This window comes from Nipponia nippon, unplaced genomic scaffold, assembly GCF_047370975.1.
Source record: "Nipponia nippon isolate SJK-2023a ecotype South Korea unplaced genomic scaffold, ASM4737097v1 scaffold_94, whole genome shotgun sequence".
In the NCBI taxonomy this organism is placed as follows: Eukaryota; Metazoa; Chordata; class Aves; order Pelecaniformes; family Threskiornithidae; genus Nipponia; species Nipponia nippon.
The window spans coordinates 18,093-44,279 of record NW_028262418.1 but is presented as its reverse complement, the minus strand read 5'-3'; the positions used below and the strand labels follow the sequence as shown (position 1 = coordinate 44,279).

Genomic DNA, 26,187 nt, shown 5'->3' with positions numbered 1-26,187 from the left:
GCCAATGGCGCGGCTGGGGGGGCTGGGCCTGCGCAGGGCGGGAGGGGAGGGAAGGGCGAGGGGCAGGGCCGGGGGCAGGGCCGGGGGGGAGCTGCCCGGGCTTTGCTGGGCACCGGCACGGCTTTCCCAAAGGGTGGCTCTGGCTGTGCTCCAGCCACCGCCCTGGGCAGGAGGAGCTGCGTGCCGGGAGCCGCTGGCAGCGGCCAGGCTGAGCCCGGCACCCAGGGCCTCCCTCAGGCCTCGCTGCCCCCGGGCGCTGAGGAGGAGAGACGGCCTGTGCTGGCGCGGCCCAGGGCGTCCTCCTGCGGCCAGAAGGGGGGACAGAGCCCTGTCCCTCTCCCCACGGGGGCTGACCGCTGTCCTTGGCTTCTGTCCCCGGGGGTCCCCGGTGCTGGCAGGCCCCGCGGGGCCTCGGGGCCAAGCAAATGCCGGGGCGCCAGGGGCTGCTGGGGCCCAGGGCGGCTTTGGGCCTCTCCGAAGCCGAGGCACGGCCGCCCCTTTGCTTCTGCAGGTGCAGTTGTTTGCTACCCCCTGGGAGTCTGGGAGGCCTTCGGGGAAACGAGGAGGTCCCAGCACGCACGCAGGGAGGAGGACAGTGAAAAGGAGCCCTGTCAGGGTTTTTCTGCTGGTTCCCATCTGAACGCAGACACCTGCGGGCATCAAAGAGCGAGGGGGGCTGCGCTGGTCTTCGCGATAACTGCGCTCCTTTCTTTTTCAGTTGTGTGCCCACCCTTTTCCTTTTCTCCACCTTTTCTTTCTTTTCCTTCCCCCCCCCCCCCGTTGCATTCTCTCTTAAAGGTAATGAGGATTTGGCTTTCTGGACACATCATCGAGTAAGCAGATACAGGAAATATAGGCTGGTCTGTGCGTCCAGAGCTGTAGGCTATAGACTAGATAGATATGGGCTACGGGTAGAATTACTATTTGCTAATTGTAATTTCTTTTCCATATTCTACACCAGGTAAGCGTGGGGACAGCAGTGTAGTCCTCCTGCTGAGAAGCTGGGCTCAGTGTAGAAGGACAAGAAGCACTGGTGAGGGGGATGTGTCGGGGCAGAGGCCAAAGGGCTGGGAGCCCGGCCTCAGCAGCCCAGAGGAGGTGGGGCAGGGTGCCCCTGAGGGCACAGCTGCTCCCTCTCCACAGGGAAACTTCTCCCCCGGCTCCCAAACAAGGATGTGCAAGCCCAGAGCATGCCAGAGGTGGCCGCGTCTGAACAGCAGGATGAAACCTCCAGGTGTGGCAGTCCAGCAGGGCAGCTGGGGCTTTGCGGCAAGGACGCCCTGCGTCAGCGTGTGCTGTGCTGCCGTGGGCACGCTCAGGGTGCTTCCTGTGTGAAGGACACCATGGCCTCGGACTTGTGCTTCCAGCTTTAATCCAAGAGAGCCATTTTCTTGGAGAGCGCTTCACTTCTGCCCAGCTTTGCAGGGCCAGCAGCAGAGCGCCCACAGGGCCCATCCCCGTTTTGGCTGCTTCCTGGGAGATCTCAGGAGGAGCACGGTCTGAATTGCCAGGGACGAGACCGAGAGTTCGTCATCTTTCTCCAAAAGCTGTAGGGCTGCAAGAGGAGGAAAGAGAACAGAGCTGAAGCCCACCGATCTGCAGAGACCCCCAGGCATCCCCTCCGGACCATGCCAGCCCCACCCATCCCTTTCCCTGGCCAGGAGGAGCAGGTGGGACAAAGGCATCAGCTGGAAGCTGCTGCTCAGGAATGCCCCAAATGCCCCTGAGATGTTCCCCTGCCCTTGAAGCATTTCCCTGCAGCAGGGCAAGGCATGGCAGCACCCTGCCCAGGCTGGGGCCCCTGCCCCACCAGCCCCGCCACACACAGCACTGCCCCTGCTCACCGCTGCAGAGCTCAGCCAGCTCCTCCTCGCTTTGGTCCCTCCGGTGCCGCGCGGCAAGCCCTAGGCACAGAGCTGCGTCAGACCTCCCGCTCCCCAGCGTGCTCCCAGCAGCACAGCTCCCGGCTCTGCCGGTTTGGCTGCACACCCTCCTCCCCCTCAGCAGGGTGACCCCAGGGAAGGACGGGACCCGAGGCGGGGTGGGACTGAGCAGGGCGGCCACCAAGCCCACCTGCGTGGGCAGGGCTGGGAGAGGGAGGCCCAGAGCCCCTGGCTGCCCAGGCCCTGCCCGGGGCAGCCAGGGCTCTGGCAGCCACAGGGCTGCCCCTTGCTGCCAGTGCAGCGGCTGGCACTGGGGCCAGGCTGCCAAAGGAGGGTCTCCAGGGGCTGTGGCTCACCAATGAACCTCACGGCCGCCTCTCGCAAGGGGACCTGAGCATCCTTCAAGTACGGCAGGCTCTGACTCAGATAGTCTTCAAGTCTGCTCCTGTCCTGCACCAGCTGGAGAGAGCACAAGGGCATGGGGCTGGCACAGGCCCTCCCCACTCTCGGCCGGACCGGTCCCTCCTCCCAGCACCCCCAGTCCCCCTCCCACCTCAGGCCCTTCCCATCTCCCAGCCAGGAGCCCTGTGGGGCTGAGGTTCAGAGAGAGCCCCAGGCAGAGGCAGATCTGGAGGTCCTGAGAGCCCTCTGTCCCACTGCCAGGGCCCGGGTGGGCTAGGGTCTCGTTCGACATCTTGAGGGTGGGGAGGGGAGAGGGGCCTGGAGAAGAGCCCTTGGGGGGCTCTGTGCCTGGGGGCAGGGAAGGAGGATGCAGCTCCAGGCTGCGGGCTCTGGGCTGGAGCAGGGCAGGCCAGGCACAGCTGCACAGGGGCACCCCTTGTCCAGCCCGGGCCCTGGGCCTGGGGGTTGTCCTCACCAAGCACTCCCCAATTCTCCAGGTCTGCTGTGTCTGGGCCAGGTGCTTGAGCTGCCTCCACTTCAGCAGCTTTGCAGCGACGAGGAGGGCTTCCTGAGAGGCCTGCAGAGGGGGACAGGGATTGGGGCTCAAAGCCCTGGCCTCCAACACCTGCCAGGGACAGGACTGTGGGGAGCAGGGATGGGAGGGGACCCCACATCTCCATCCTCTGCAGCAGTGGTGGGACTGGGGCAGGGAAGGAGGGCAGCTCTGCCCTGTCCTCAGTGACTCGGGCAGTTGGAGCCTGGGGTGAGACAGACGCCAAGAGGCCAACTGCCAGCAGCCCTTGCCCCTCCCTGATGCCCAGCCCACCCCTGTGCTGGCAGCACGCCCTTCCCCGCATCACTGGTCACGTTTGAAATCTCTACCTTGGCCACGCTCTCGCTCTCGTCACTCATGCGGAAGAAGAGTCGGAGCAGGCTTCTCCGCACGTTCTCCTTCACCTGCCGCTTGTCGTTCCCCACCACCATCTGTAGCACCTCTTTGAAGAGGCAGATGGAGAGCTCTCGCAGCTGGCTGGACTCCTGGCAGGGAGGAGAACAGGAGGACGTCAGCAACAGCCTCTCCCTGAGCAAGGGCGTTAGCGGGGCTGATGTGAGGGGAGATGCTCTGCAGTCAGGTTCTGTACACAGGAGCCGTGGGCCAGATCTGCAGCTGTGGCTGAATGGGCCCAGGCCCACGAAAGGCCACGCATGAGGTTTCCATCAGGCGGTGCCTGTGCAAGCCCCCAGCATTCACCACCAGCCACACCAGCTGCACCAGCGCAGAGCTCCCCAGGGACCAGGCTGGCCCTCGGCAATGCCTCCAGGGCACACATCGCCGCCTCAGCCCCCTGCCACGGCGCCTGGGGACAACGTCTGGTCCTGCCTGGCAGCACAGCTGCGGGCAGCCTCAGGGATCTGTGAGCAGCTCTTGGCCTGCAGGTGCTTTGCACAGGGGCTGGGCTGGGCCCCAGCACAGGGGGCTCAGGTCACCCGGAGGCATCAGCCTGTCAGGGAGAAGCCGTGCTGGGCTGCAGAGCCCAGAAGCCATCCCCACGAGAGCCCAGGGGCGCGAGGAGGGGAACAGCCCTGCCTAAGTGCTGCCACTGGGCTGGGCTGACGGGCAGTTGTCCTTGCTGAGGGCCCAGCAGTGGGGCTCAGGCTCCCACAGCAGCCTTACATCATCAAAGAGCGGCAGGAGCTTCTCCACCAGCTGCAGAGCGGTCAGGCTGGCCTCCTCCCTCGTCATATGACCCATCACATTTCTGAAGACAAGCAGGGCCTTCATCTTGTTGTCAGTGTTGGCATTCTGCTGCGTCTCCATGATGTCCGGCAGCAGGACCAGCATTTTTCTTGCCTGTAGGAAGCACAGAATTTTCTTCTTGTGAAGCGGTGAAAGGCCACCCTGGCAAAAATGCTCTGGCCACTAAGCACCAGCCTCCTCTCCGCCTTCCTGGCAGGTGGCACAGGAATCCCAAACCAAAGGGGCAGAAGGCTTGGTAACCCTCCGGGCCTGGAAAGCTCCCCAGGCAGCCACCACCAGGCCCCTCCATGGCAGCACTCTGCGGACCCCCATGGCTCGTGCACCGCAGGGTGCGGGGAAGGGCAGCCATCTCCAAGCTGGCAATGAGCAGGCGGTGACCCCGTCATGACAGAGGCCCACTGCCCCAGCCCCAGAGTCAGCCCCTAGCATCAGCTGTACCCTGGGCTCTGGCTCATCCCCCTCTCTCAGCAGAACGCTTCTTCTGGGGACAGGGCTCCCTCGACTGAGGCACCTTGGCGCTGGCTGCCTCGGTGCGGAGCAGAAATTCCTGCCTGGCACCACAGGGATGAGCCAGGAGCGAGAGCTGCTGGTGAGGGAGCTTTTCTCCTTGCGCTGCAGCGGCAAGGTCCAAGCCTGAAGGAGCCTGGGGCCCGTAAAGGGGACAGCAGGGGCATTTGGAGCTGTCACCCCACCTCCTGACTCCCAGGGCAGGCCAAGCCACCGCGTTACCCACTTCCCCAGCCCCAGGCTGCCAACATGGCTTCACTTGACCAGGCCCTGCTCACCGTCTCGGGTCTCTGCGACAGCGTGATGAGGCCTCTGAGCACCAGCGAGAGCAGCACCAGGCTTGGACGCCTCAGGTACCTCTGGACTTTGTAGAGGCTAGCAAACTCCTCCGATTCAATGTCGCTGGAGGCCAGCAGCTGAAACAAAGGCGGCAGTGAGAGACTGGCAGAGCCCACTGGGCTCCCTGCTCCGTGTGGCTCCTGCTTCCCACTGGCACCTCAGGGCAAGGGCACCGGGGCCAGACAGCCCGACCCAGGGGCAGCTCTGCCCGTGGAGGGCCGCTTGGCTTCCCCGCGCCCTGCGCCTCGCCGCACACCACATGGTTGCCTGTGCCGGCTCCTCCTGTCCTCTGAGCATCGGCAGCCTCTTGCTCTCACACCTCTGAGGAGCGATGCAACAGCAAGAGCGGGCACAAAGGAGGCACGACACGCGAGTGGTGACGAGTGTCTCCTGCCCCCAACCTTGCAGCCTGCTCAGCCTGTGCAAAGGCCACATCTCTGCCCCTGACCCAGCCCTTGCCCTGCCCCAGGCTTCCAGTCTGCAGAGCAGGGCAGGGGGGTGCAGGCAGGGGAGAAGCAGAGAGCTGCCTGGGCAGGCAGGGGCTGCCTGGGCTTCGTGTTTGTGCACCGGGGCCCAAGCAGCGTGGGGTGGCCCTGCATGGCTGGCGCAGGGGAACCTGCTGCTGGGCGGGTCCCTGCTGGCCCTAAGGGGCTGTGTCCCTATGTCCTGGAGAAGGCGACTGTTTGGGGCAGATGGGAGGGGAGAGGGCCGTGCCTGTTTGCCTGAAGAGGCAGGCACAGCCCCGAGGGTGAGCAAGGACTGCTCTGGTCACTCACAGCCAAGTGATGGATGCAGGCGTCCTCTGTGCTGGAGCTGAACACCCTGCGCAGCCGCTGGTCCTGGAGCTGGCTGAGCAGCTCCCTCAAGACCTTCTTCAGGGTGTGGGGCTGGGAAAGCATCACGTCCCACATGGCCAGAGCAGCACTGCAGGCCCAGAGCGCTCTGTCAGCAGGGCTGCCTCGGCCACCACACTGTGCCCGCGCCAGCCCCACAGGACCCAGGCTGTCCTGGCCCTTCCCGACCCCTCGCTTGGAGTGCCCAGGTCCCTGCCTGGGCAAGGAGGAGGGGGCTGAGATAGTCTTCCCCGTGGGGCCCGGAGGAACCTCGTGGCAGGGCTCTGGGCTGCCTTGGCCAGCTTTGGCTACTGCGGGCCTGGCACATCCACCAGGGCTGGAAAGTGGCGTGGGCTGGAGGGCCCTGCTCCTTGGGGGTGTCCTGCGCTTTCCCGTGGCTCCGGCAGCCAGAAAGTCTCCAGGCCCCTCTCCCCACACGGCACAAGCCCCCGGGGGCTGCTGGGGTCAGTACCTGTCACACGATGGAGAGAGCTTCAGCAGGCTCGCGACCACTCCCCTGGGGCACTGCTCCGTCATCAGGAGAAGCAGCAAGTCCAGTCTGTGCCGGGCGGATGCCGTGCGGATGCATGCCGTGTTTTCATAGATGCACCTCACGATGCTTGGCACCTGGAGGGCACACAGGTGAGGATGGTGCTGCCACTGGAATGCAGCCATTTCCTCAGCTGCCTCTCAAACTGCTGCTCTTCCCATCCTGCTCTGCTGGCTTCAGATGGCTTCAAGGTGCCTGAGGCACCTGCATCAGGGAGGGAGGGAGGGAGGGAGGAACAGTGCCTGAAAGGGCTTCAGGGCAGGGCAGCCACAGGCCGCTTACCTCTGTCAGCCAGGAGGCAGGCTCTCTCCCAGCCACATCCAGGATGCTGCTCGCCTCCTCCTTGTCATAGACGCTGGAGTCTCTCATGGCCTCAATGGCCACGAGGACGACGTCTCTCTTCTCAGAAGGCTGCAGGTATTTTCCAAACGCCTATGGGAGGAAGGAAGGCGGGGAAGACATGGCACACCGAGCGCCCTGATGGTGCTGCTTAGCTGAGCAGTGAGAGCAGCTCTGGCAAGACATGGCCCAGCAGTGCTGGCAGCGGTGCCCGCAGGAAAGCTGGAAGCAGGGGCTGCAGTACTGCGTGGTGGAGGAGGAGAAGAGAGGGCCCTCAGGGTGAGGGAGGAGGGTTGGGGTCGTGAGCCCAGCGTGCCGGCCCTACAGAGAACCAGGGGTTGCTGGTGGCCAGGCGGGCTGGAGCTGATGCTGGGACACTTGGGAGTGCAGCCCCTTCTAGTCCCTGCTCGGGGACAGCAGCAACCCTCTCACCAGGGACAGTGAGGCCATGCCGGCCCCACTGATTCTGGATCTCTGGGCACAAGAGGCCCAGCAAGGGAGGAGCTCATTACCATTGTTATGTTGCTGGTGCTGGGCGAAGAAAGCCAGGTGGTGTTCTCAGCTTTCCATTCCCTTTGACGCCGCGGATGCTCTGGATTATCCTCTGGCAGCATCGTGCCTAAAGAGGAGGGGATCACAGACAAGTGATCAATTAGGTCAAAGCATCTTTGCCAACAAGATTAGCAAATGGTGAAAAGAGCTTTGAACTAGGAATGGCTGAGGAGGGGGGTTCCGACCCACAGTCAGGGGAGGAGGTGGTGGGCAGGGGTATAAAGCAAAGGGTGACGACAGGCGAAGGGAACAAGAGGGACCTCAGGGACGATGGAGAAGGATGAGAGACACCTGCCTCAAGCATATGTGTGCAAACGCTCACGGCCTGGGAAGCTCAAAGGAACTAGAACTCTGCACGCAGTCACACAACTCACACGTTGTTGGAATAACTGAGATGCGAGGGACAGAGAAGCTGGCAGGCTTTCCTGGACAGCCTCCAGCAGGCACAAGAACGGTCCGTTGCAACACTCAGGGAAACAAGCACGCATCTGAGGAGATGCCTGTGTGTGGAGGGACACAGCCCACCACAGCTTCACTTACGTTTTTGCCACAGGATGAACCTGAAGAGGCGATGAAGAGCATCCAAAGCCCCCCAGCTGATCTCCCAGTTCGTGCAAGTGCGGCAAAGGATGAGACGCCCCAGCAGCTGTCCCAGGATGGGGATACGGATCTCTGTCTGGCAGGCACGGCTGTCATCGTCTCCTACAAAGGTGCTCCGGACCTGGGCGAGGGAGGCAGGACAGGTAGAAGGGCTGAGGGGCAGCAGCTGCGACCCAAGAGTCTGCACGGGGAAGGATCCCCGGGGAGTCAGAGCTTTGGAGGGCCCTCCCAAAGCAGCCAGCTGGGGAGAGAAGAGCATGGGAAAAAGAAAGAAAGCAAGACGCTGGCTCCAGGGCAGAGCCTTGCTGAATGCCTCAGTCGCTGCCCAGGCTTGCCTCGCAGGCATCTCTGAGCTGCAGGCTGCTCTGGTGTGCAGGCAAGGGGAGACAGCCTGGCTGGAGGCTGCCTGGCTCCTTACCTCCACTGAGGAAGAGCTGGCCAGCAAATCGCTCAGCCTCCCAATCCTCCCCACAGCCCTCTCACACGCAGCTGCGTTCTGGCAGTTGACGAAGGTCAGCAGCATCTGGGAGGAGAGAAAGTGCTCACGTGCCCTGGGAGCTGGTGCCCGCGCCAGCAGAAGCAGCACTGCTGAAGCCCTGGCTGGACTCACGCAGCCCTTGTGGCCAGGCAGGTGGGCAGATGCCACCCCCAGGGCAGTGCCTGCTCCCTTCCGTGCCCTCCCCCACAACACAGCCCTGTGTCCCCTCTCCAGTGAAGGCTGGGCTCTTGGGCAGGAGCCTGCCTGCAGGGTCTGCAGTGGGGCAATGGGGATACGGCCCCCTGGGAAGCCAGGAGTACAGAGCTTCAGGGCTGGGCTGCCTGTGCAGGACAGGCAGGTCTCAGTGGCTCTCTGCCCCAGTCAGATCTGGGGAGGAAAGCACGAGGGACGGTGAGGCAGGGGAAGAGCAGCACCAGCTGCCACCGCTGAGGTGCCTAAGGAGAGGGGTCAAATGTCTGCCACCGCTTTGGTGCAAGGAAAGCTCTGGGGACGGAGCTGGCCCAGAAGTGCCATGGGCAAGGCTTTGCCGTGACACAGGAGGAGGCTGCAGAGGGGAAGCGACATTGAGTGCAGCCAGGGGACACGGGGCTGCCAGAAGAGCATGGTGGGCCAGCCCTGGCTCCCCCAGGCAGCTGGGCACCCTCCCTGCAATGTGCTCTGTGCGTGGCACTGGGGTGGGGACCATCCACTCGAGAGTGGACACTCCCGTCCCTCCAGCGTCAGGAACAGCCCCTGCGCACCCCACTCTTTGCCAATGCCACACCTGTAAGATTGTCTGCAGCTGCGTGAAGCCAGAGGCAGGAGAGCTGAGCACCAGCGTCCACAGCATGGTATCCATGGTATCCAGGGTCTGCAAGAAGGACAAAGGGTTGTGGCAGTCTTTCTGCAGTCCCTCTCACCCTGGAGATGGATCTGAACTCCCCACGCCAAGGACTGCGGGTGAAGGGAGGAGGGTGGGAAAGCAAAGCCGAGCCCCTGCCCTGCCTTGGATCTCCGGGTGTCTCTCAGCACACGGCGGCCAGGGAGCAGCCCAGAGGGACTAGGGACTCCTGCCGCTCAGCCAGCACTTACGTTAAAGTAGAGAGCAGTGTCCAGGTCCTGCATGTCCGTTTTTGGAGGAAGCAAGAAGACACTCCTGAAGCAGGCCTGTAAGAGGCTTTTCTTTTTGCCCTCCAGCACCATCTCCACTTTGCTGCAAAGAGAGAGAGGGGCCTGTTGGACACTGGTGCTGGGCGCCTCGATGCCTTGGGCAGGTGGCCACGCGCCTCTGGAGCAGGGGTCCCCGAGAGGGATGGAGGGTGTGCAGGGAGCCCTGCCAGGAGGCACCTCCTCCCTCCCCAACATGGCCTCGGCCAAAGGACAGTCCTGGCAGGCAAGCCTCCCGCCTCCTGCCTCCCGCCTCCCGCTTTGGGGAAGAGCCGAGGCATGGCAGGCAGCTGCACGATCCCTCTGGCCTCCCCTACGCCCTCCCAACAAGCCGCGAGCAGGGCAGAGCAGAGTCCCTCTGACGGCACTACTGGACTCTGCCTGGATGGGGGACGGGGAGAGGTGCCAGCCAAACCAGGGGCTGGGCAGCTACCTCAAGGCGGCGATGGCAAGCATGGCTTGCTGCCGCACCGCTGTGTGCAGGTGGTCCCTGGGCTCCTCTTCCAGCAGCACCTGCAAAGCGCAACCGGCATGGCACCTGGCAGCCACCAGCAGCCAGTGCCAGCAGACCCAGCACCAGGCGGTGGGGCTGGTGGAGACCCTCTGCCCCCGCCCCAGCACCAACCCCAGCGTGCCCCCTGCCACTCCCGGTGATGGGGTCTCTGCTGGCAGGGCTTCTCAGCGGCACCCGAGTCCCCTCAGGGCAGCTCCGCGTCCACTCACACTTGTCCCTGCCCTACCCCTGCCCGTGCACTGCCCGCACACTGCCCGCACACTGTGCCGGTGCCCGGGGACCTTGCCCCCGTCCCCAGACCTGCCAGGTGTCCCCTCACCTTGATATTCTCTGCCAACTCAAAGCTGTGGCAGAACGCATTCAGGCCCTGTGACAAGCCCTTGCACCTGGCAGCTTCGCACAGGGTGCAGATGGTCTCTAGGAACTGTATCTTCTGGGCCTCCTCCTGGCAGCCAGGGGACAGAGAGACAAACGGGGAGCGTGAGAAGGCAGACACATGGCCAGCAGCACTGGAGCCCTGGGGCTGCAGTGCTGTGCAGGAGACCTGGGAGGAGCAGCTCTGCCCAGCCACCAGCCCCCCAGCAGCCCCGGCAGCAGGCAGCAGAGCCGGTGCCACCGTCAGGAGACGCAGGCACAGCTACCATGGAAATAGCCACGCTTACCTTTTCTGAGCTCTTCAGAAAAGCCTGGATGAGCTCTACGGCTTCTTTTTCCTCTCGGTACAGAGATTGCCAGCTGGATGCACCAGCGGGGGCACCTAGTAAAGGAGGAGAGCAGGGAGGGCTGTAGAGAGGGGCTGAAGGCAAATGCAAGGAGACGGAGGAGCTCTGCCCTCCATCCGGCCCCGTGCCCACTCCCCTGGCGCAGTCTCCCCATGGGTGTCTGGCCCGGAGGGTGCCCGGCAGATGGGCTGCGATGTTGGAGCACAGCGCGGCACAGAAAGGCACAAGTGCACTGGGCTCAGAAACTCGCTTGCAGACAGACTGGAAAGGTCCCCGTCCCCCACCACCGCTGCCTCCCTCCAGGCCAGCTGCCTCTTGCTGCCCCATAGCCTGGAGCAGGAGCCCCGTCCCGCCCTGGGGGAGGCTGTGCTGGGGCCAGCTCCCAGCCCCGAGCAGCATTCCACCAGTGCCGTGCTCCCCGCCCGTGGGACCCCCACTGCCACTGTGCCCGGGAAACAGGACCCTGGTGTCGATCAGGGTGCCGGCCCCAGCCCTGCCCAGCCCGGCGGGGCCCCTCACTTACTTCTCTGCAGCGGCTGGGGCACGCACACCTCGTAGGGCTGCGGTGGAGAGCTGCTCTCCTGGGGAGCCCTCTTCTCCTCCCAGGCCACCCTGGGGCGGCTGGGGTCTCTCCGCCATCCTGCGCGACGCAGGAAAGGGCTAGGGGTGGGGAAGGGGGAAGCTTTGGCAAAATGCCTTGGCACCGCGGGGCTGCCGGGGAAAGACGTGGGCTGTGCTCAGGGGCTGCTCGCCAGCTCCAGGCTCCCGCCCTGTCCCGTCGCCGTCCTGCCGGACACTGCAGGCTGGGGGCTGTGACCGCGTTGACCATATGCAGTGCCACAGGGTGTCACAGAGGCGGGTCACAAAGGGCACCACTGTGACCCGCCACCCAGGCCGGGAGGGGCAGGGTGTCCTCTGGGGGCGTCACGAGGCCCACTGACCCCTGGGCACTTGGGTCCTCTTGGCGTGCCCCAAGCCCCACATTTGCCCTCATGTTCCCTGCAGACCTCCCTGTTGCTCTCCAACTGGCCCAGAGCCCCGTGTTCACGCGTCCCAGCGTGCCCCCAGGACCTTCCCTTCCCTTCTGTGCACTCCAGAGCGCTGCTTCTCTCCCTTGGCGATGTTAGATTTAGTCAAGCTGAACACAAGTCCTAGTTTTTGTCACTTCCTCTCTTCCTCCTATCAAACAGGAAGAGCTTATGCAGAAAAGAGGGAAAAGAAAAGGAAGCATCTTTCACGGAGTTTGCCCTTTTAGGAGTTGGGAACCTTTCACAAATGGAGATTGCTCTCTTGCTGCTTTTCTCTTGGCCTGGTTTTGGACCGCGAGCGAGAAGCCCTCCTCATTGTGCTGGTGCTGGCTGAGCGCCATCTCCAGCGCTCCATGGGCATCTTGTGGGCCACTTCTCCTGCCTGATGGCCTGCTCCCCCTCCCAGCTTTCAGAACGGTGGGAAGCCCATTGCTGCGCGGGCTGCACAGAAGTTTTATAATTGGAGTCTTTTGGCCTGTGGGCAATGGTAGCTCCAGGCAGGGCTGTCTTATGCTGGGTTTTTAGCAATGTGGAAACTTCTCCCCTGCAGCACAGCAGGAAATACCACTGTCTGCTTTCAGCTCGGAGCTGCATAAGAAAGTGCAAGGCTAGGATCCTAACCGAGTGTTTCTATCCCAACTGACTTTTGATGTTGCTAATGACATTTACCAGTTCTTTTGGAATCTCATGCTAATCTTTAATCATTCCCGTGAGGATACGACACTGGCCACAGTGCGGAGTTCACCACAGATGGGACGAGATGCTCTCTCCACATTTCTACAATTTCTGGCATCTTACAATTCACAGCCTTTCCTCCGTTCTGAGAATCTCTTTCAGCAAAAAGCCGTTTACACCTGCTCCTCTCTCTGATCCTTGTTTGGTGTTACAACTGTCGACGGAACGTTAACATGCTGTATTGCTGACCAGATGCTATCAGAAGAGGAAACCGGAACAAAATATGCTCTCTTTCCTAAAGTGTCTTAACATTTTCCATCAGTCCCCTCCCCTACAGGCCGACAGACAGAGAGCTTGAAGGGCGGTTCAGCAATTCTTCTTCTTTAAACATACGGATCTCGTTGGGATCCAAAGGAAAGGTGGCTGATTTGAACAGCATCCAAGCCGCTCCTTATTTGTGCCTTTAGCGATTTCTAGAGACTTCTAAGGTGGGCAGCAGAGAGGACAAACGCTATTTGATGATGTCTGCAGTCACAGATCACAGAATCACAGAATGGTTGAGGTTGGAAGGGCTCAGCCACCCACGCAGTAAAAAAGTGCGTTCTGATGTTCAGAGGGAACCTCCTGTGTTTCGGGCTGTGCCCATCGCCTCTGGTCCTGCACTGGAAAGAGCCTGTCTCCATCCTCTTTGCACCCTCCTTTTGGGTATCAAGACACATTGATGCCGTCCCCCTGAGCCTCCTCTTCTCCAGGCTGAGCAGTCCCAGCTCTCAGCCTGTCCTCATAGGACAGATGAGTCCCTTCAGCATCTTCCTGGCCCTTTGATGGACTCTCAAGCCTGCCTAACCAAGGGTTTTGTTGGTCTCTGCCTCTTCAATAATTCAGACCTTACTATCTGTCAGGAAAAGCAGGGTCCCACTGACTTTTGATTTCTGTTACCTTGCAGATATGAAAAATGCCAAAAGGACCAATAAATCAGTTCATTAGAAGAAATAAGTCACGTGAATGTCTCCCTGGTTTACATCCCTTTGTCTTCAAAACCATGTCAAAGCACACTGAAGTTGTCAAGGGAAGGTCTGCATTCGTCCTCTTTGTACTGATGGGCCAAGACCGCCCCTGCTAAGACCGCAGATGGAAACTGGCTGTGCCTGTACTCCCGTACGGGCTCTCCTTTACTGTCTGCTGACGAGCAGGTGTCAGCTTGCTGTCGACTTATGAAATGGTCCTCTGTTCAGAGCACAGGCCTAAGCACAGGACACACCAAGTTTGTTTTCCGTGTCTTCTTCTTCTGGTTCTTTTTCTTCTGAACGTCCTTGCCAAGATCTACACAGAAATCTGAGCATGACATCACTTTGCCATGCCCATGCAGAAGGATGCTTGCATTTGCAAACACACTCCTCTGTCTCCCTCCAAGTGTGGACAGCTTGAGTTGGACTTTCAGAAGATACCAGTTCTTCTCTGGATTCCATTTTGTTCTTTGCGCATGAAACACGTTAATATTTTTTCAGATATTCCTTAGGGAGACCTATTTCTACCTAACATTCCCAGGATAATGAGAGGGATGACTCATAGCTCACCCTATTGCTAGTTTGATAGCATGATCGTACTCCGGGGGAAGGCTCTAGAAAAGGGCCCTCGGGGCTCTGTGCAGGGCTTTCCGTTGTCCCTGCCTCGCAGGACAGCAAGAGCAGGAGAACCCCGCTGCCAGCGCCAGGCGGGTCCCCAGAAATGGCGGCTGTCCCTGAGCCTGCACAGCGTCCAGAAGGAGTGGCATACAGGAAGGGTAAGGCTATTGCCACTTCTACCACAGGAGCCACCAGAGCTGTGCATTGACTTCAGGTGCTGTAGACTGGCCTCTTCTGCTACGTCAACACGCACAGCTTTCACTACTCCACAGCTACGTGCAGTGCAAATCCGTTTTGTTGCAGGAAGATGCAAAGAGAGCAAGTCTTCATGGCTACAGTGCAGTATCAACCACCAAGAAAGCACAATTTAGCCTGAAGACAGTAAAGCTCAATTTTAAAATGCCACCTTAGTCCCTTCAACTTCACTGCTTCTTTGGCAACTTGTCCAGGATGCAAAAGACTTGCACTGCAATCCGACATACAGGACTATTTAACCAACACTTCTAGCCAGATGGCCTAGCAAAATTTTGCACATACCTCTAGCTCTAAGCAAGGATAGTGACCGCATGTCAGGAAAAATCATACCTAAAAGCTGCTCAACTCAGCCTCTAGGAATTGGACTCAATGCCATTACTCCAGGAAAGATACCAACAGCATTACTAACAGAGAGCTCTTCAGACTCCTGCCCGAGTGATTTTGGGGGATAGAAAACATCAGCTACCCTGACTGTTTTCTTCACAAGTTTTTCTTTTATTGTTTTTTAAAGAACCATTTCACATTATTCCGCAGGTGTCCATTAGCATCATTCCTCCTCTCAAGGTCCTTCACCAATTTAATTGTCAAATACTCACAGCTGCTTAAACGTCAAAGGGATAAGGAAGCTGTCAAGTTTCAGCTTAAGAGGACTTAAAAAAACCCTGGAGTTTATTTGAGAAGGAAGCATCACTACAGGAAACTTCTTTTCAGTGGAGTTTGTCAATGAATCAGCTAGTGTCTCATCAGGCATGCATGCACATGGTTATGCTTTTACGAACACAGCATAGTTGCCTGGCAAAATAAGTCTTTCCTTGGGTTACTTATTTATATTTTACCAGCAGCAGGACAGTGTTTTCAAACCTGAAGAAAAACGCTGCCCCTTTTCCAAAGGTACATTCAAAGCGGTGGTAGACTGAAGAAAGGCTTCGCCTTTGGGAAAGTAAAGCAGCAGGCGAGCCTGAGGTCGCCGAGCTCCAAACATGTACTGCAGGCAGAAGGTAAGAAAGATGACAGGCATTTTACCCACAAATGCACCAGGCTCTAACCTTGTGCCAAAGCATGTACGCTGGGTTTCAGGTATTTTCATTTGCAGACAAACTGTTCAACTGTTCAACTGCTTCATCGGGTAAAGCGGAAAGATCAAATGCAGAGCTCTAGAATACCACTTTGCGTAGCAACGCTACTGACATTCACGGCAAGGGATTCAAAACATTTACGTACCCAGGGCGGCCCAAACAATAGCACTTCAATTTCACAGCTGTAGGAACAAATACCCAGGTATTTAAGGACACGAAAAGGAATCATTCAGCTGCACAGAACTGTCCTCCAAACACAAGGGATATGTTAGTTTTGGTATTTGTTTGAACGCCCAAGGCAAAAGTAAGAAACAGTCCCAACTTTAACAATCATGGTTTCTCAGGGGGTTTTGATAACATTTTCAAAAACCAGGAGGCCAAAACGGATTTAAAACCAAAAGCTAAGTGATACAAGGTGAAAATGGCAAAAAATACGCTCCAAACCATTTTTATTGCAAGAAACAAAAAGCACACGACACCCTATACAAACATCCATATTGCTAGCTAGAGACAGACAGATGTAGAACAGGGCACCACGTTCAGTTGGGCAAACCTCGCACCTACGTGATCTCAAAATGATCATACATTATCTGTACAACTCAAAGTCATTCAGGAAATGTTCCAGCAGATTCAAGATGAAACACAATGCACTCCTAGGCACAAATACCAGTATTCCCATTAGAACTGTGCGAACGATGGCATTACTCAGTTTTTACTATGCTGAATCAAATCCCTTCTATTCACAACATATGCTGTCTTTTACTGGGAAATACATAAAGGTAATGTTTGGAAAAGTAATACAAGGTTACATTGTTTAGAATGAAGTGCAGTGTCTAGCAAAAAGTCTGCGTTTTTACATACTGCGTTTGATGCTCGGCTCACTGGCTCAGTTGGACTTCTGGAAGAAGAAATACAGGGGATCAGAACTTAAAACAGAGCACTTGTACCCAGCATAAAGCGGTGAAAACAGATTCTAAAACCTGAACATCCAAACATGATGTTCTGATAGTCTAGTGAATGTGGACATTTATTCGTACACAGAAACTGTTCTCTCTTGGTACATGCAGTGCAGCTAAAAAGAAGCCCAACAATCACATTTCTACTTTGTCACAAATCACTCTAGGACTTACAGAGACAGAACACAACAGTGCAAGAGGAAGCCCTCAGGTATTTTGTCTCTGCTACATCAGTATCAAAAAGATGAAGTCTGTCCTACAGTTTTGTGTTCTTCAATCATCAGCCATCAAAACACAAAGGTCACTTTAGCCAATCTCTACACCCCTAGTACTGCAAATAGGTACCCGATAGAGTACTTGAGTGTCTGAGAAAGAACAGTCATAGCCTAGACACGTCCAAGTGCAAGTCTACTTCAGTGAAAAAAATCAAGAAATAACAGAAATGTCAGCAGCAGAGTCTTTAGGACAGTGGTTCTTTGTGGGAGCCCAAGCCCTGTGTTCAGATATCTACCACACTTGGCCAGGAAAGGGCCAAAATACTACATGTGTTCCATATGCTGTATTGACTAAAAATAGCAGTAGATATCTCACCTGACAGCAGTTCCGATGAGTTTGTGCGATTTAGGAGCCCCGTGACAAACTAAAAAAAAAAAAAAGTCTTAATTGCCAGAACTTGCTTGAAGATAATCTTGAAAATGCTACAATATTCTAGGCAACATTTATTACGTTTGAAAACTTGCTGAGATTCCACACGCTCATTCATATGTCCCTGCATGCTGCTCATCCTGACTCAGACATGCAAGCATTGACGTAGTTAGCAACCAATTCATACATCACCCAAAGTGTCCCATGAGCAGAGGCAATTCAAAGGCTGCTCTGGAATTTCTGTACAAATAGAAAGGCACGTGCTCCCTGCCACTGCTAGAACACCACCGGGCTGGCAATTACAGCCACGCACCTCCGGCAGATGAGGAAGTACAAGGAAATACTTTAGATTACCACACAAGGATTGCTTCATCCATTTCCCTTGAAGAACATGCTACAAGGCGAGTAACGCATTGCTGAAGGCCTCTCCACCCTGACAGCATACATTCATCATTCCCAAACAGGAACCACTCTACCAGTTCTTTCTGCAACGTTTCCCGCTGAAGGGATAGAAAGCTAAGCTGCCCGGTTCATTTTCTACGGGAGAACAGCAGTGCCATTCTTTCCTTATCCCCACACACGGGTATTGCCTTGAGCTTTGATGCCAGCAGCATCTCTCCTCTCCTTTCAGGGCAGCATTACAATACCAGGAGAGGGTGCCATCCAGCCAGAAACGCAGGATGCATTGACAAGACAGCGCTAAGCATACGCATTGAAATTAGCCCCCAAAACAAGGCCGTGTTTATAAGCACAACGCTGAGACATCCAGAATTCCTAGAAGAAGGCTGGAAAACATGACCAGTCAAACAATGCCAATGTAGCTGAGAGAGAACTGGACTGCATGGATACCTAACTGACAGCATTAATCCTCCAGTCAGGACTGCATTTGAATAGCTGTCATTCTAATCAGGACACCCAATTCCCTGTCCTCCATAAATCTCAGCAATACAGAATACAGAGTTAAAACCTGGAGCACAGAGATCAGCTTAGGGTAAAAACAGACTTAGAAAGGGAACTAGCAACATTTGGTAACATGTGAAACCGCTTCCTGACTTTCAAGTTTGGAAAGGATTAACTCTTCCTTCATCGTACTGACACAAAAGGAAACACGCTTTAGGATAGTGTTGGTTTTATCTTGCCTGAAATGGACATTGTCTTTAGGAAACTAGCAGGAATCCCTGAGGAGTGGAACTTCTTGTTTGCATGGTTCGCCAGCTGGCAACCCTTGGTCTCTCCTCTAGAGCTAGCATGCAAAAGACCCCGATTTGGGGCGTAGGAATACCTGCCATATCCCGCCCCCACTTCCCCAAATGCAAGAAAGAGTCAAACGGATACATTAAAATCTACACCAGGACAACGACAATTAACAGCAGCTTTAACAAGAAAGATACAATCGGAATGCCTCTGTAAACTAACAGCCGTTAAAACAGTTAACACATGGAAACCCCTGACAAAGAATACAATGCTTGTTGGAGCCTTACACAACCTATGTTTTGCTGGGAGCTTTAACTCCTCCAACAGGGATTCTTCTAACAACGACCGATGAGTGCTTAGGAATCAGGGCATTATCAGCGGTGTATTCTGAAAACAACATAAATACAGAAAAAACATTAGTCAATTCGTAAGAACGTATATTGATATCTAATTACACAGCACTTCAGAGAACCCCTTTGAGCTAAAAAAGCCAAATTTGATATCGAACATCGCGCTTCTATCGTACAGTTCAAGAAACCTGCAGGTGTGATATCAAACACAAGCAGCAAGAACGGTTTCATTTTCAACGGCTCCTTTTCCGTCTTGCCTCCCACCGTATCACTCAGGGTGGGCTTCTTGTCATTCTACACTGAGCCCAGCTTCTCAGCAGGAGGACTACACTGCTGTCCCCACGCTTACCTAGTGTAGGATATGGAAAAGAAATTAGAATGAGCAAACAGGAACTCCAACGCCAGCCTACAGCTCTGAAGGTAGAGACCAGCCCACACTTCCATCCTGGATCTACCTTCTCTAGGATGTGCCCAGGAAGCCAAATCATCATTACCTCTAAGAGAGATTGGAACTGGGGGGAAGCAGGGAGAAAGAAAAGTTCCCGAGAGTCCCTCTCCCTGGCCCGCTGATTACAGCCAGAGCCCAGCCTGGAAACGGCGAACGTCCAGGGATTCCTCCCACACCAAAGGGGCCAGGACCAAAAGCTCTTGCTGCGCTTCAAGTATCCAGGCAACCCCATTCACAGCCCCACAAACGCTGGCGCTCTCTCTTTCTGGCGCCTCCGCACGAATGGATTAGCCCTAGAGCACCTTTCAGCAGCACAGGACAGAGAATGTGCATTGTCGAATAACAGCTGCTGGGGTTTTATGTCAGTCAAGACCAGAAAAATGAAACGGATAGAAACAAGAGAAAGACTCATTTAAAAATACTACATGAAGTAAGGCAGGGATCTCTCCTGAATCTGTTTGGGTGGCTAACCTCTTGGCTCCCAGACTTAGGGAGAGGCCTGTGAACTAGAAGGATTTGGGTTGTTGTAGTCACTCTCTTGTTTGGCTTTGTAATTATCTATCTGTGCGTTTCCAGTGTTCTACTACCTTATATGCTCCACATACGACTTAAAGAAGGAAGGGTATAGTGTGACCCTGATGGTCAAAAGAAAAGGAGGGACTGCTAGGAACATCTCATTGCTAGGAAAAACTATCATAGCAATTAGTCTTGAGAGTAGGAAATTGTATGACATTTCTTAAGATCCATCCAGATTACGTTGGATACTGCTCAGTCATGGTTCAGTCAGCATGACTGAAGGACCCCAGCTCATTGCAAGGAGGAGAAGGACAGCCCCCACCCTGAAGAAGCAAGGATACCTCTGGACTACCCAGATCATGCCAGCATCCCAGCCCCTCCGACACCTCTGGGGACCCCTCCCCTTATCTGCCATCGGAGATACGGAACTGCAGCAAGACCGACGGCAGGGACGTCTGGATCAAGAGCAGCGGTTGCCCCCCTGCCACGGCAGAGAGGGGGAGGACAAAAACGACCTAAAAGCGCCCCAATCCCCCCATCCCCACCACCGGGCTGGAATGGGGCAGCACACACGTGTCGGCATTGCAGGGACACCAGTGCCAGCCCCATCCCTTCCCCTTGCACAGGAAATTCACCTCCCCCCAAAAATCATGCTTGGGATGGGAAATCGTGGGGATGGGAGACCCTCGGGTTAGGAAACCATGACGGGGCTGAGAAATCCTCATTGGCTTGGGAAACCATCATGCGGTTTAAAAGCCATTGTGAGGGTGGGAACCCATCATTGAGGACAGGAAACCTCAGCAGGATGGGCAATCCTTGAGATGGGCAGCTGTTGTGGTAGGAAAAATCAACCCAGCGCAAGGCTGGCTGCAGCAGGTGCTGGCGGAATGAGCGCCGTGGAGACGAGGGCTGCTTGCCCCCAACAAACCCCACCCGGACCAAGCGCCATGGCAGGTACAGCAGCAGGCTCCCGCTCCTCCCGGTGCTCCACCCCATTGCTCCTCTGCACTTCCCCCAACAGAGAGGTTCCCTCTCCGGCTGCCGATGGCATTGGAGGTGCCCAGCGTGAGCATCACCACCCCGGCCATGCCGCCACCGGTCACTGCCGGCGTGCTGCCCTCCTCTGGCCCGGGGCTGCCGGTGTCCCGCAGGCCTGCTCAGGTGCCCACCGTCACCTCCCAGCCGGCCCAGGCCACTGTCTGGCAGGGGGTGCCGGGGCCCCTGGGGGCCCCAGGCCAGGTGGTGCAGCTCCCCGGCGTGGTGCTGCTTCCCCCCGTGGTGCAGCTCCCCCCCCATGGCGCGGCTCCCCCTGTCGTGCAGCTCCCTTCTGGGGTGCAGCTCCCTCCTGGGGTGCAGCTCCCCCAAGGGGGGCAGCTCCCCCAAGGGGGGCAGCTTCACCCTGTGGTGCAGCTCCCCCCGATGCTGCAGCTCATTCCTGTTGTGCAGCTTCCCCGTGTCATGCAGCTCCCCTGCGGTGTGCAGCTCCCCACCGTGGCCGCTCCTTGTCCCCCTGCTTATGGCTGGGGACAGCAGGTGGTGATGGGGACACTGGTGCCCCACCACCCGATGGGCCTGGGGCTGGGGGCCAGGGGCCAGGGGGAGACCCTGAACCCCACAGGCCCCCCTGTGCTCCTCACCCTGCCGGCAGCGCCCAGAAGCCATCGGAGGCCTCCAGCAAGGACGGGGCGGCCATCGAGGACAGTGTCCCTGCTGCCAGCCCCCGCCAGACCACCCTGCCTCTGCCGACTGGCAGAACCACAACGAAGCCCAAAGGTGAGGTTTGGGGGGTGGCAGAGCCCATGGTCGGGTGGCCAAGCTTAGCAAAGCTGGCATCGCCCCGGGGTTCGATTGCTTTTGTTTCCTTTTTCAGCAGCGGTGACCACCCTGGGGGCCCCGGGGAAGCCCGCGGATCTGCCCCAGCAGGGGCCAGATGCCTTCGTCGAGGCCTTTCCTGAGCAGGCAGAGGACACCACCGCCAGCCGTGTGCTCGCCTGGCTTGACATCACGGACAGCGAGGACACCGTCCCCAATGTCCCCGACTTGAGCACCTACCTCAACAAGTTCCCTGATTTCTTGGCGTACAGGGCATACGGCGGCAGCCCCAAAGAGAGAGCGGCAGTGGCGGGGCTGGGGGATGGTGATGTCATTGTCGACAATGTCCCCGACGCTACCAACTTCCTCAGCCACCTCCCTGACTTCTCCGAGTACGTGGCAGAGGGCAGCTGCCCCAGTGAACGAGTGGCGGTGGCGGGGCTGGGGGACAGTGAGGACACTGTCCCTGATGGCCTTGATTTCCCCAACAGCCTCGCCAGCACTGCTTCCCTCAGTGAGCTCCACAACTCCTCAGACCACGTGGCAGACGGCGACTGCCCCCAGGACCAAACCGTGGCGGCGCGGCTAGGGGACAGCGAGGACACCATCTTGACCACCAACGTCCCCAACTTGACCGCCGACGTCCTCAATGAGCTCCCTGACCTCTCCGAGTACGTGGCAGAGGGTGGCTGCCCCAATGAACGAGCGGTGGCGGCGGGGCTGGGGGATGGTGAGGACACCGTCCCCAATGTCCCCGTCATCCCCAGCTTCACCACCTCCCTCAACAAGCTGCCCCACCTCTTGGAGTACAGGGCAGAGGGCGGCTGCAACAAGGAGCAAGTGGCAGCGGTGATGCTGGGGGAAGGCGAAAACACCTTCCCTGATGTCCCCGACAGCCTTGCCAGCACCGCCTCCTTCAGCGAAGTCCCCGACTTCTGGCACAGCGGGCTGGAGTGCGGCTGCCCCAAGGACCACCTGGCAGCGGCAATGCTGGGGGACGCCGACCCCTTCTGGGGGGGCCGGCCTCCCCTTGCAGGACCCCGAGGGGAAGCAGGGCACGGTGGCGGCAGACCTCCCCACCTGGCTGCCACTCAGCCCCTCGGAGACTTCTGAGGAGAGCTCTCCGGAGACTTCAGAGGACAGTCCTGTGGAGAGTCCCCGCAAGGATCCCCTGAAGGCTCTTGCGGAGACTCCCCTGCTGAGCCCCCTGCAGATCCCACTGCTGAGTCCCCTGGCCAGCCCCCGGCTGTCCCCCGGCGTCACCCGCCCCGCACGGCCCAACTGGTGCAGGAGGCGCTGCGGAGGCAGCCCCGGGTGCTTTTGACCCGCTTGCTGCTGCCGCCGGGTGCCGCCTCCTGCCAGATGGTGCCCAGATCGGGAGAGATGGGCGGCAAGAAGGCCAAGCGGCCCGCACCAGCCAGCGCCCCCAAGACACAAGAGACCTCCCTGCGCAACAGCATCCCACCAAAGAAAAAGAAGAAGAGGGTGGTTGTGCTAGGTGCCCAAAAACTCAAAAACACTGTCGAAGGGGAAGGTGGGTGGGCACGGCACGGTGTGTGTGGCAGCGGGCAGCAGGCAGGACGCAGCAAGCGGAGAGCATCCAACAGCAACAACGTGCCTGCCAAGCCATCTAGAAGCCAGAGGGATGCCAGGGGTAAAGGCCCTTCGCGCACCAGAGGGGACAGTTTTCATGCAGCCCGTCTACTGAAACCCCGCAGCACGGAGGCCTTAAACTTCTGGCCTGGGGCTCTGGCCCCGAGCCCTGCCCCGGCCCGGGGACCCTTGCCTGCCCCAGTCCCCCGGCCCCATGCTCTTCAAGCTACGGCTCCCCGCTGCCCGGGGGCTGCGATACGTTCAATGGAACGGGTGACACAGTGCTGCCAGCTGCTGGCGCCACTGGTGTCATGGCCAGGCCGCGCCCCACAGCTCCCGGCAGCAGTGGGCCGCACGCCGCTGCAGCCCCCCGGGGCAGCCCCCAGGAGCCCCTGGGCCGGGAGGAAGCTGCAGAGCGGTGGGGGCAGGGGCAAGACAGGGCAGACGCCCTCACCGCTCTGGTATGTGGGAGCCCTCTCTGCCCACCATCACGCTGCTGGCCCCGGGCCCACCCAGCGCCACTTCCACTTCTGCTGCCTTCACACCAAGCCCCTGCCTGGCACAGGCTGCAGCCGCGGCGCCACCTCGCCGTTCCTAAAGGAACAACCGCCCCCAAACCAGCATCCCCACCCCGGCCTGGTACCCACACCCCTGCTACCGCCAGCTCTGCCCCGGCCTGCTGCTGACAGCCCTACCGCCGGCATCCCCACCGTGGGCTGCAACCAGCGTCCCCAGGAACAGCATCCCCACTGCGGGCTGCAACCAGCGTCCCCAGGATCAGCATCCCCACCGTGGGCTGCAACCGGCGTCCCCAGGAACAGCATCCCCACCGCGGGCTGCAACCAGCATCCCCAGGATCAGCATCCCCATCGCAGGCTGCAACCGGCGTCCCCAGGAACAGCATCCCCACCGCGGTGTTGAGGAAGCCCCGCTACGACTTGAGGGAGCACGTGCTGACCTCCATCCCGCGTTTCCACCTGCTGGGGCAAGGACTGAAGGTGGTCATCTGAAAGCTACTGAAATACCCAGTAGTTCAGCTCATTGCAATTGTTTCAGACAAGGCTTTTGGCTAGAACACAGTCAAGAAAATTGAAAACCAGAACTAACCTGAACTCCCTCCTTGACTGGCACCTCTTTCTTCATCACTCCTTTGCATTTCTATAGTTCCTGCGCAGTACATATCAAGAGTTTCCTCATGAAAAGAAGCAAGAAAGATCAGTCACAACTATGCAGAAAACCTGCCATTCACATACACAGTGCCCACACAGGAGCATTATCAAGGCCCTGCCTAGACACAAAAGATTAAATTAAGGCACCGGGGAGGAGAGAGCAGGAACAGCACTCTGGCACCCACGAGGAGTGACAACAATTTCTGCTCTGAACTGGGGCTTAGTCAAAGGGCAAGCACAGTACTGGTCCAGACATGAAACTGAGCGTATCGCTTAATCCCAGGTGCCACATGCACCATACCTTCTTCCATCGCCTCCTGCTGACGAATGGTTTCCCAGGCTCTTCCATCTCATAGCAGCTGCACGCTGGCTCCGGGCTGACTGGGGGAACGTCTCAGCAGTTTAACTTTGCTTCAGGCTTGCTACGAGCACGAGGCTTCATCCCTTTGGCTTGGCCCCCAGCAGAAGCTGGGCAAGTGGCAGGTTTGCAAGTGCCTTGATGGAACGGAGCTTGGACACCTACCAGGCATTAAAAACCAACCAAAGAAAAAGCCAGAGAAACTGCGTTAGAGAGCAGCAGAAAGAAACAACGGGGCTCAGCACTCTTTCACACACGGGGTTTGGAATTTGGGAGACTGGAGCTCCCAACAGACTCGCCTCTTGCAATGGAAACATCCTGTAGCTTTTGAGCCTGACAGAAATATGACAGACTGCCCCCATCCCTACGCTGCAGTTGCCCCAAGCTTTTGCTTGTCCATGCCCCGTTCTCTTCCATGCTGACAAGGGATGTTTAATCTGCAAAAGAGGCAGTCCTACAAACCGCCAGCCAAATGCCTCTTCTCTCTCAGATGTGAAAACTGCAGTGAAAGACAACACAGGTACAGGACAAGGCTTCTGCTCTGGCTTACGTTTTCAAAAGCAAGGTCTTCCCAACCTCTCTTTTCCAGCTGCCGCCAACACCTGCAGAAAGGGTCTGCTTTTGATCAGCTGGATGATCAGTGCTAACTACCAAATCCCAGTACAGGACGTTACACCGCAGGCTGCAGATTTCCAGCCCAACCCCAAGGACTGAATAACCTCCCTCCTGCCATTGGGCTGACGGCAGTATTGTACATCCCCTGGCTTCTCCAGCTTCTCCTTCTGCAGACCTCTCGGCTGTTAACACGCCAAACTTCCCAGCCCCCTGCATTTTGAGAAGGCTGCTTTTGGCTTGGACTAGAGTACCAGTTAACACCTGCACTGCTGAACCCTCATAGACCTGAGCGTGCTCCTCACAGCTCTGTACCGCTCTGCCCTGGGGGAAGTGAGGCTCAGGGGGAGCCGTGCTGCACAGATATGTGCTGGAAGGCAGCGCAATGAGAATACGGATACGAGACTGGTGGGGGAAAGGTCGAGTATCGACCCTGGGAAGTGTGATGCCAGATCAGTGTCTGCAGCAGGATCCAGGCAGCCACAGAGCTGAGCAGCGACTCTCTTTGGAGACCATGACGCAACGGGTACCCTCACTCCCACAACCCGCTCTAGATGACATCCCACCTCTTGCATCCTTGCCCTCCCTTTCCCCTCCAGCTTGCCAGACATACGGCAGTGGCAGCAGGTCACTCCCGTTCTGCTCCCTACATCCCCCCTTGATGACTTGAAGGAAGGCTGCTCCCGCCATCTTCCTCGTGCCCACACCAGCCTCCCTCAACAAGTCGACTGCAGGCCACTTCTGCTGGCGCAGGAGCTTAGGCAGCGTGACAAGATCCTGGGGTGCACAAAGAAGGGGGTGCTGCCCTTCCCCCAGGGCCGTTGGCTCTCTGCTGGTGAGCACTGGGAAAGCTGGGAAAACACCCTGAGAGCACCCTTACCCAGTCGCCGTGCCAGGAGGTGTGACACCATCGGGGGAAAGCAGCGCAGCTCTACGGATCTGTTCTCATCTCTCCAGCCTTCCTTTTCTCCTGACGGTTTCCGTCAGCAGGGTTTGCTCCTGAGTTCTTGCAGACGCCAACAGAAACCCTGCCGTTATGGCTGAGGAACTAACTCACCCAGGAGCTATTTTTCAGAAAGGGCTACGGTTACTTGTCTGGCATAAGCAATGCCCAAACAGAGTTTCTGAGGCACCTCCTGAGCACAGGCATGCAAACAAGGGATCGCTAAGACTCAGAGTAACTCGCATCATTTAAGAACCCACAACAGGCAACTGAATGTGAAAAGGAGC

At 57.8% G+C, this 26,187-nt stretch overlaps 2 protein-coding genes across 2 annotated transcripts; both read right to left on the bottom strand.

Moving 5' to 3' along the window:
- Positions 1-1,403: 1,403 nt before the first annotated feature.
- On the bottom strand, positions 1,404-7,225 carry LOC148050016 (maestro heat-like repeat-containing protein family member 7). Its single transcript, XM_087745553.1, has 11 exons — positions 7,125-7,225; positions 6,556-6,705; positions 6,196-6,350; positions 5,667-5,814; positions 4,830-4,967; positions 3,961-4,137; positions 3,168-3,323; positions 2,761-2,862; positions 2,240-2,342; positions 1,845-1,904; positions 1,404-1,555 (listed from the first exon to the last, which is right to left on the bottom strand). The coding sequence occupies exons 1-11, from the start codon at positions 7,125-7,127 to the stop codon at positions 1,404-1,406; spliced, it is 1,344 nt and encodes a 447-aa protein (XP_087601679.1). The 5' UTR covers positions 7,128-7,225.
- Positions 7,226-7,696: 471 nt separating this feature from the next.
- On the bottom strand, positions 7,697-20,501 carry LOC148050015 (maestro heat-like repeat-containing protein family member 7). The gene is made up of 9 exons (XM_087745552.1): positions 20,423-20,501; positions 11,169-11,285; positions 10,586-10,680; positions 10,243-10,368; positions 9,843-9,922; positions 9,335-9,455; positions 9,027-9,113; positions 8,183-8,287; positions 7,697-7,885 (listed from the first exon to the last, which is right to left on the bottom strand). Exons 1-9 carry the CDS (start codon positions 20,499-20,501, stop codon positions 7,697-7,699), a joined length of 999 nt encoding a protein of 332 aa, XP_087601678.1.
- Positions 20,502-26,187: the final 5,686 nt, after the last annotated feature.

Bases quoted from the DNA above. Each gene is read 5' to 3' on its own strand.
- LOC148050015 (XM_087745552.1), bottom strand. From the start codon at position 20,501: ATGGCCGGGGTGGTGATGCTCACGCTGGGCACCTCCAATGCCATCGGC. The intron at 11,286-20,422 runs GTGCAGAGGAGC...TGCGTCGCGCAG, and splicing joins GAACCTCTCTGTTGGGGGAA to GATGGCGGAGAGACCCCAGC. The intron at 10,681-11,168 runs GTAAGTGAGGGG...CTCCTTTACTAG, and splicing joins GCCCCAGCCGCTGCAGAGAA to GTGCCCCCGCTGGTGCATCC.
- LOC148050016 (XM_087745553.1), bottom strand. The intron at 2,863-3,167 runs GTAGAGATTTCA...CCCCCTCTGCAG, and splicing joins AGAGCGAGAGCGTGGCCAAG to GCCTCTCAGGAAGCCCTCCT. The intron at 1,905-2,239 runs GTGAGCCACAGC...CTCTGTGCCTAG, and splicing joins GGCGGCCGTGAGGTTCATTG to GGCTTGCCGCGCGGCACCGG.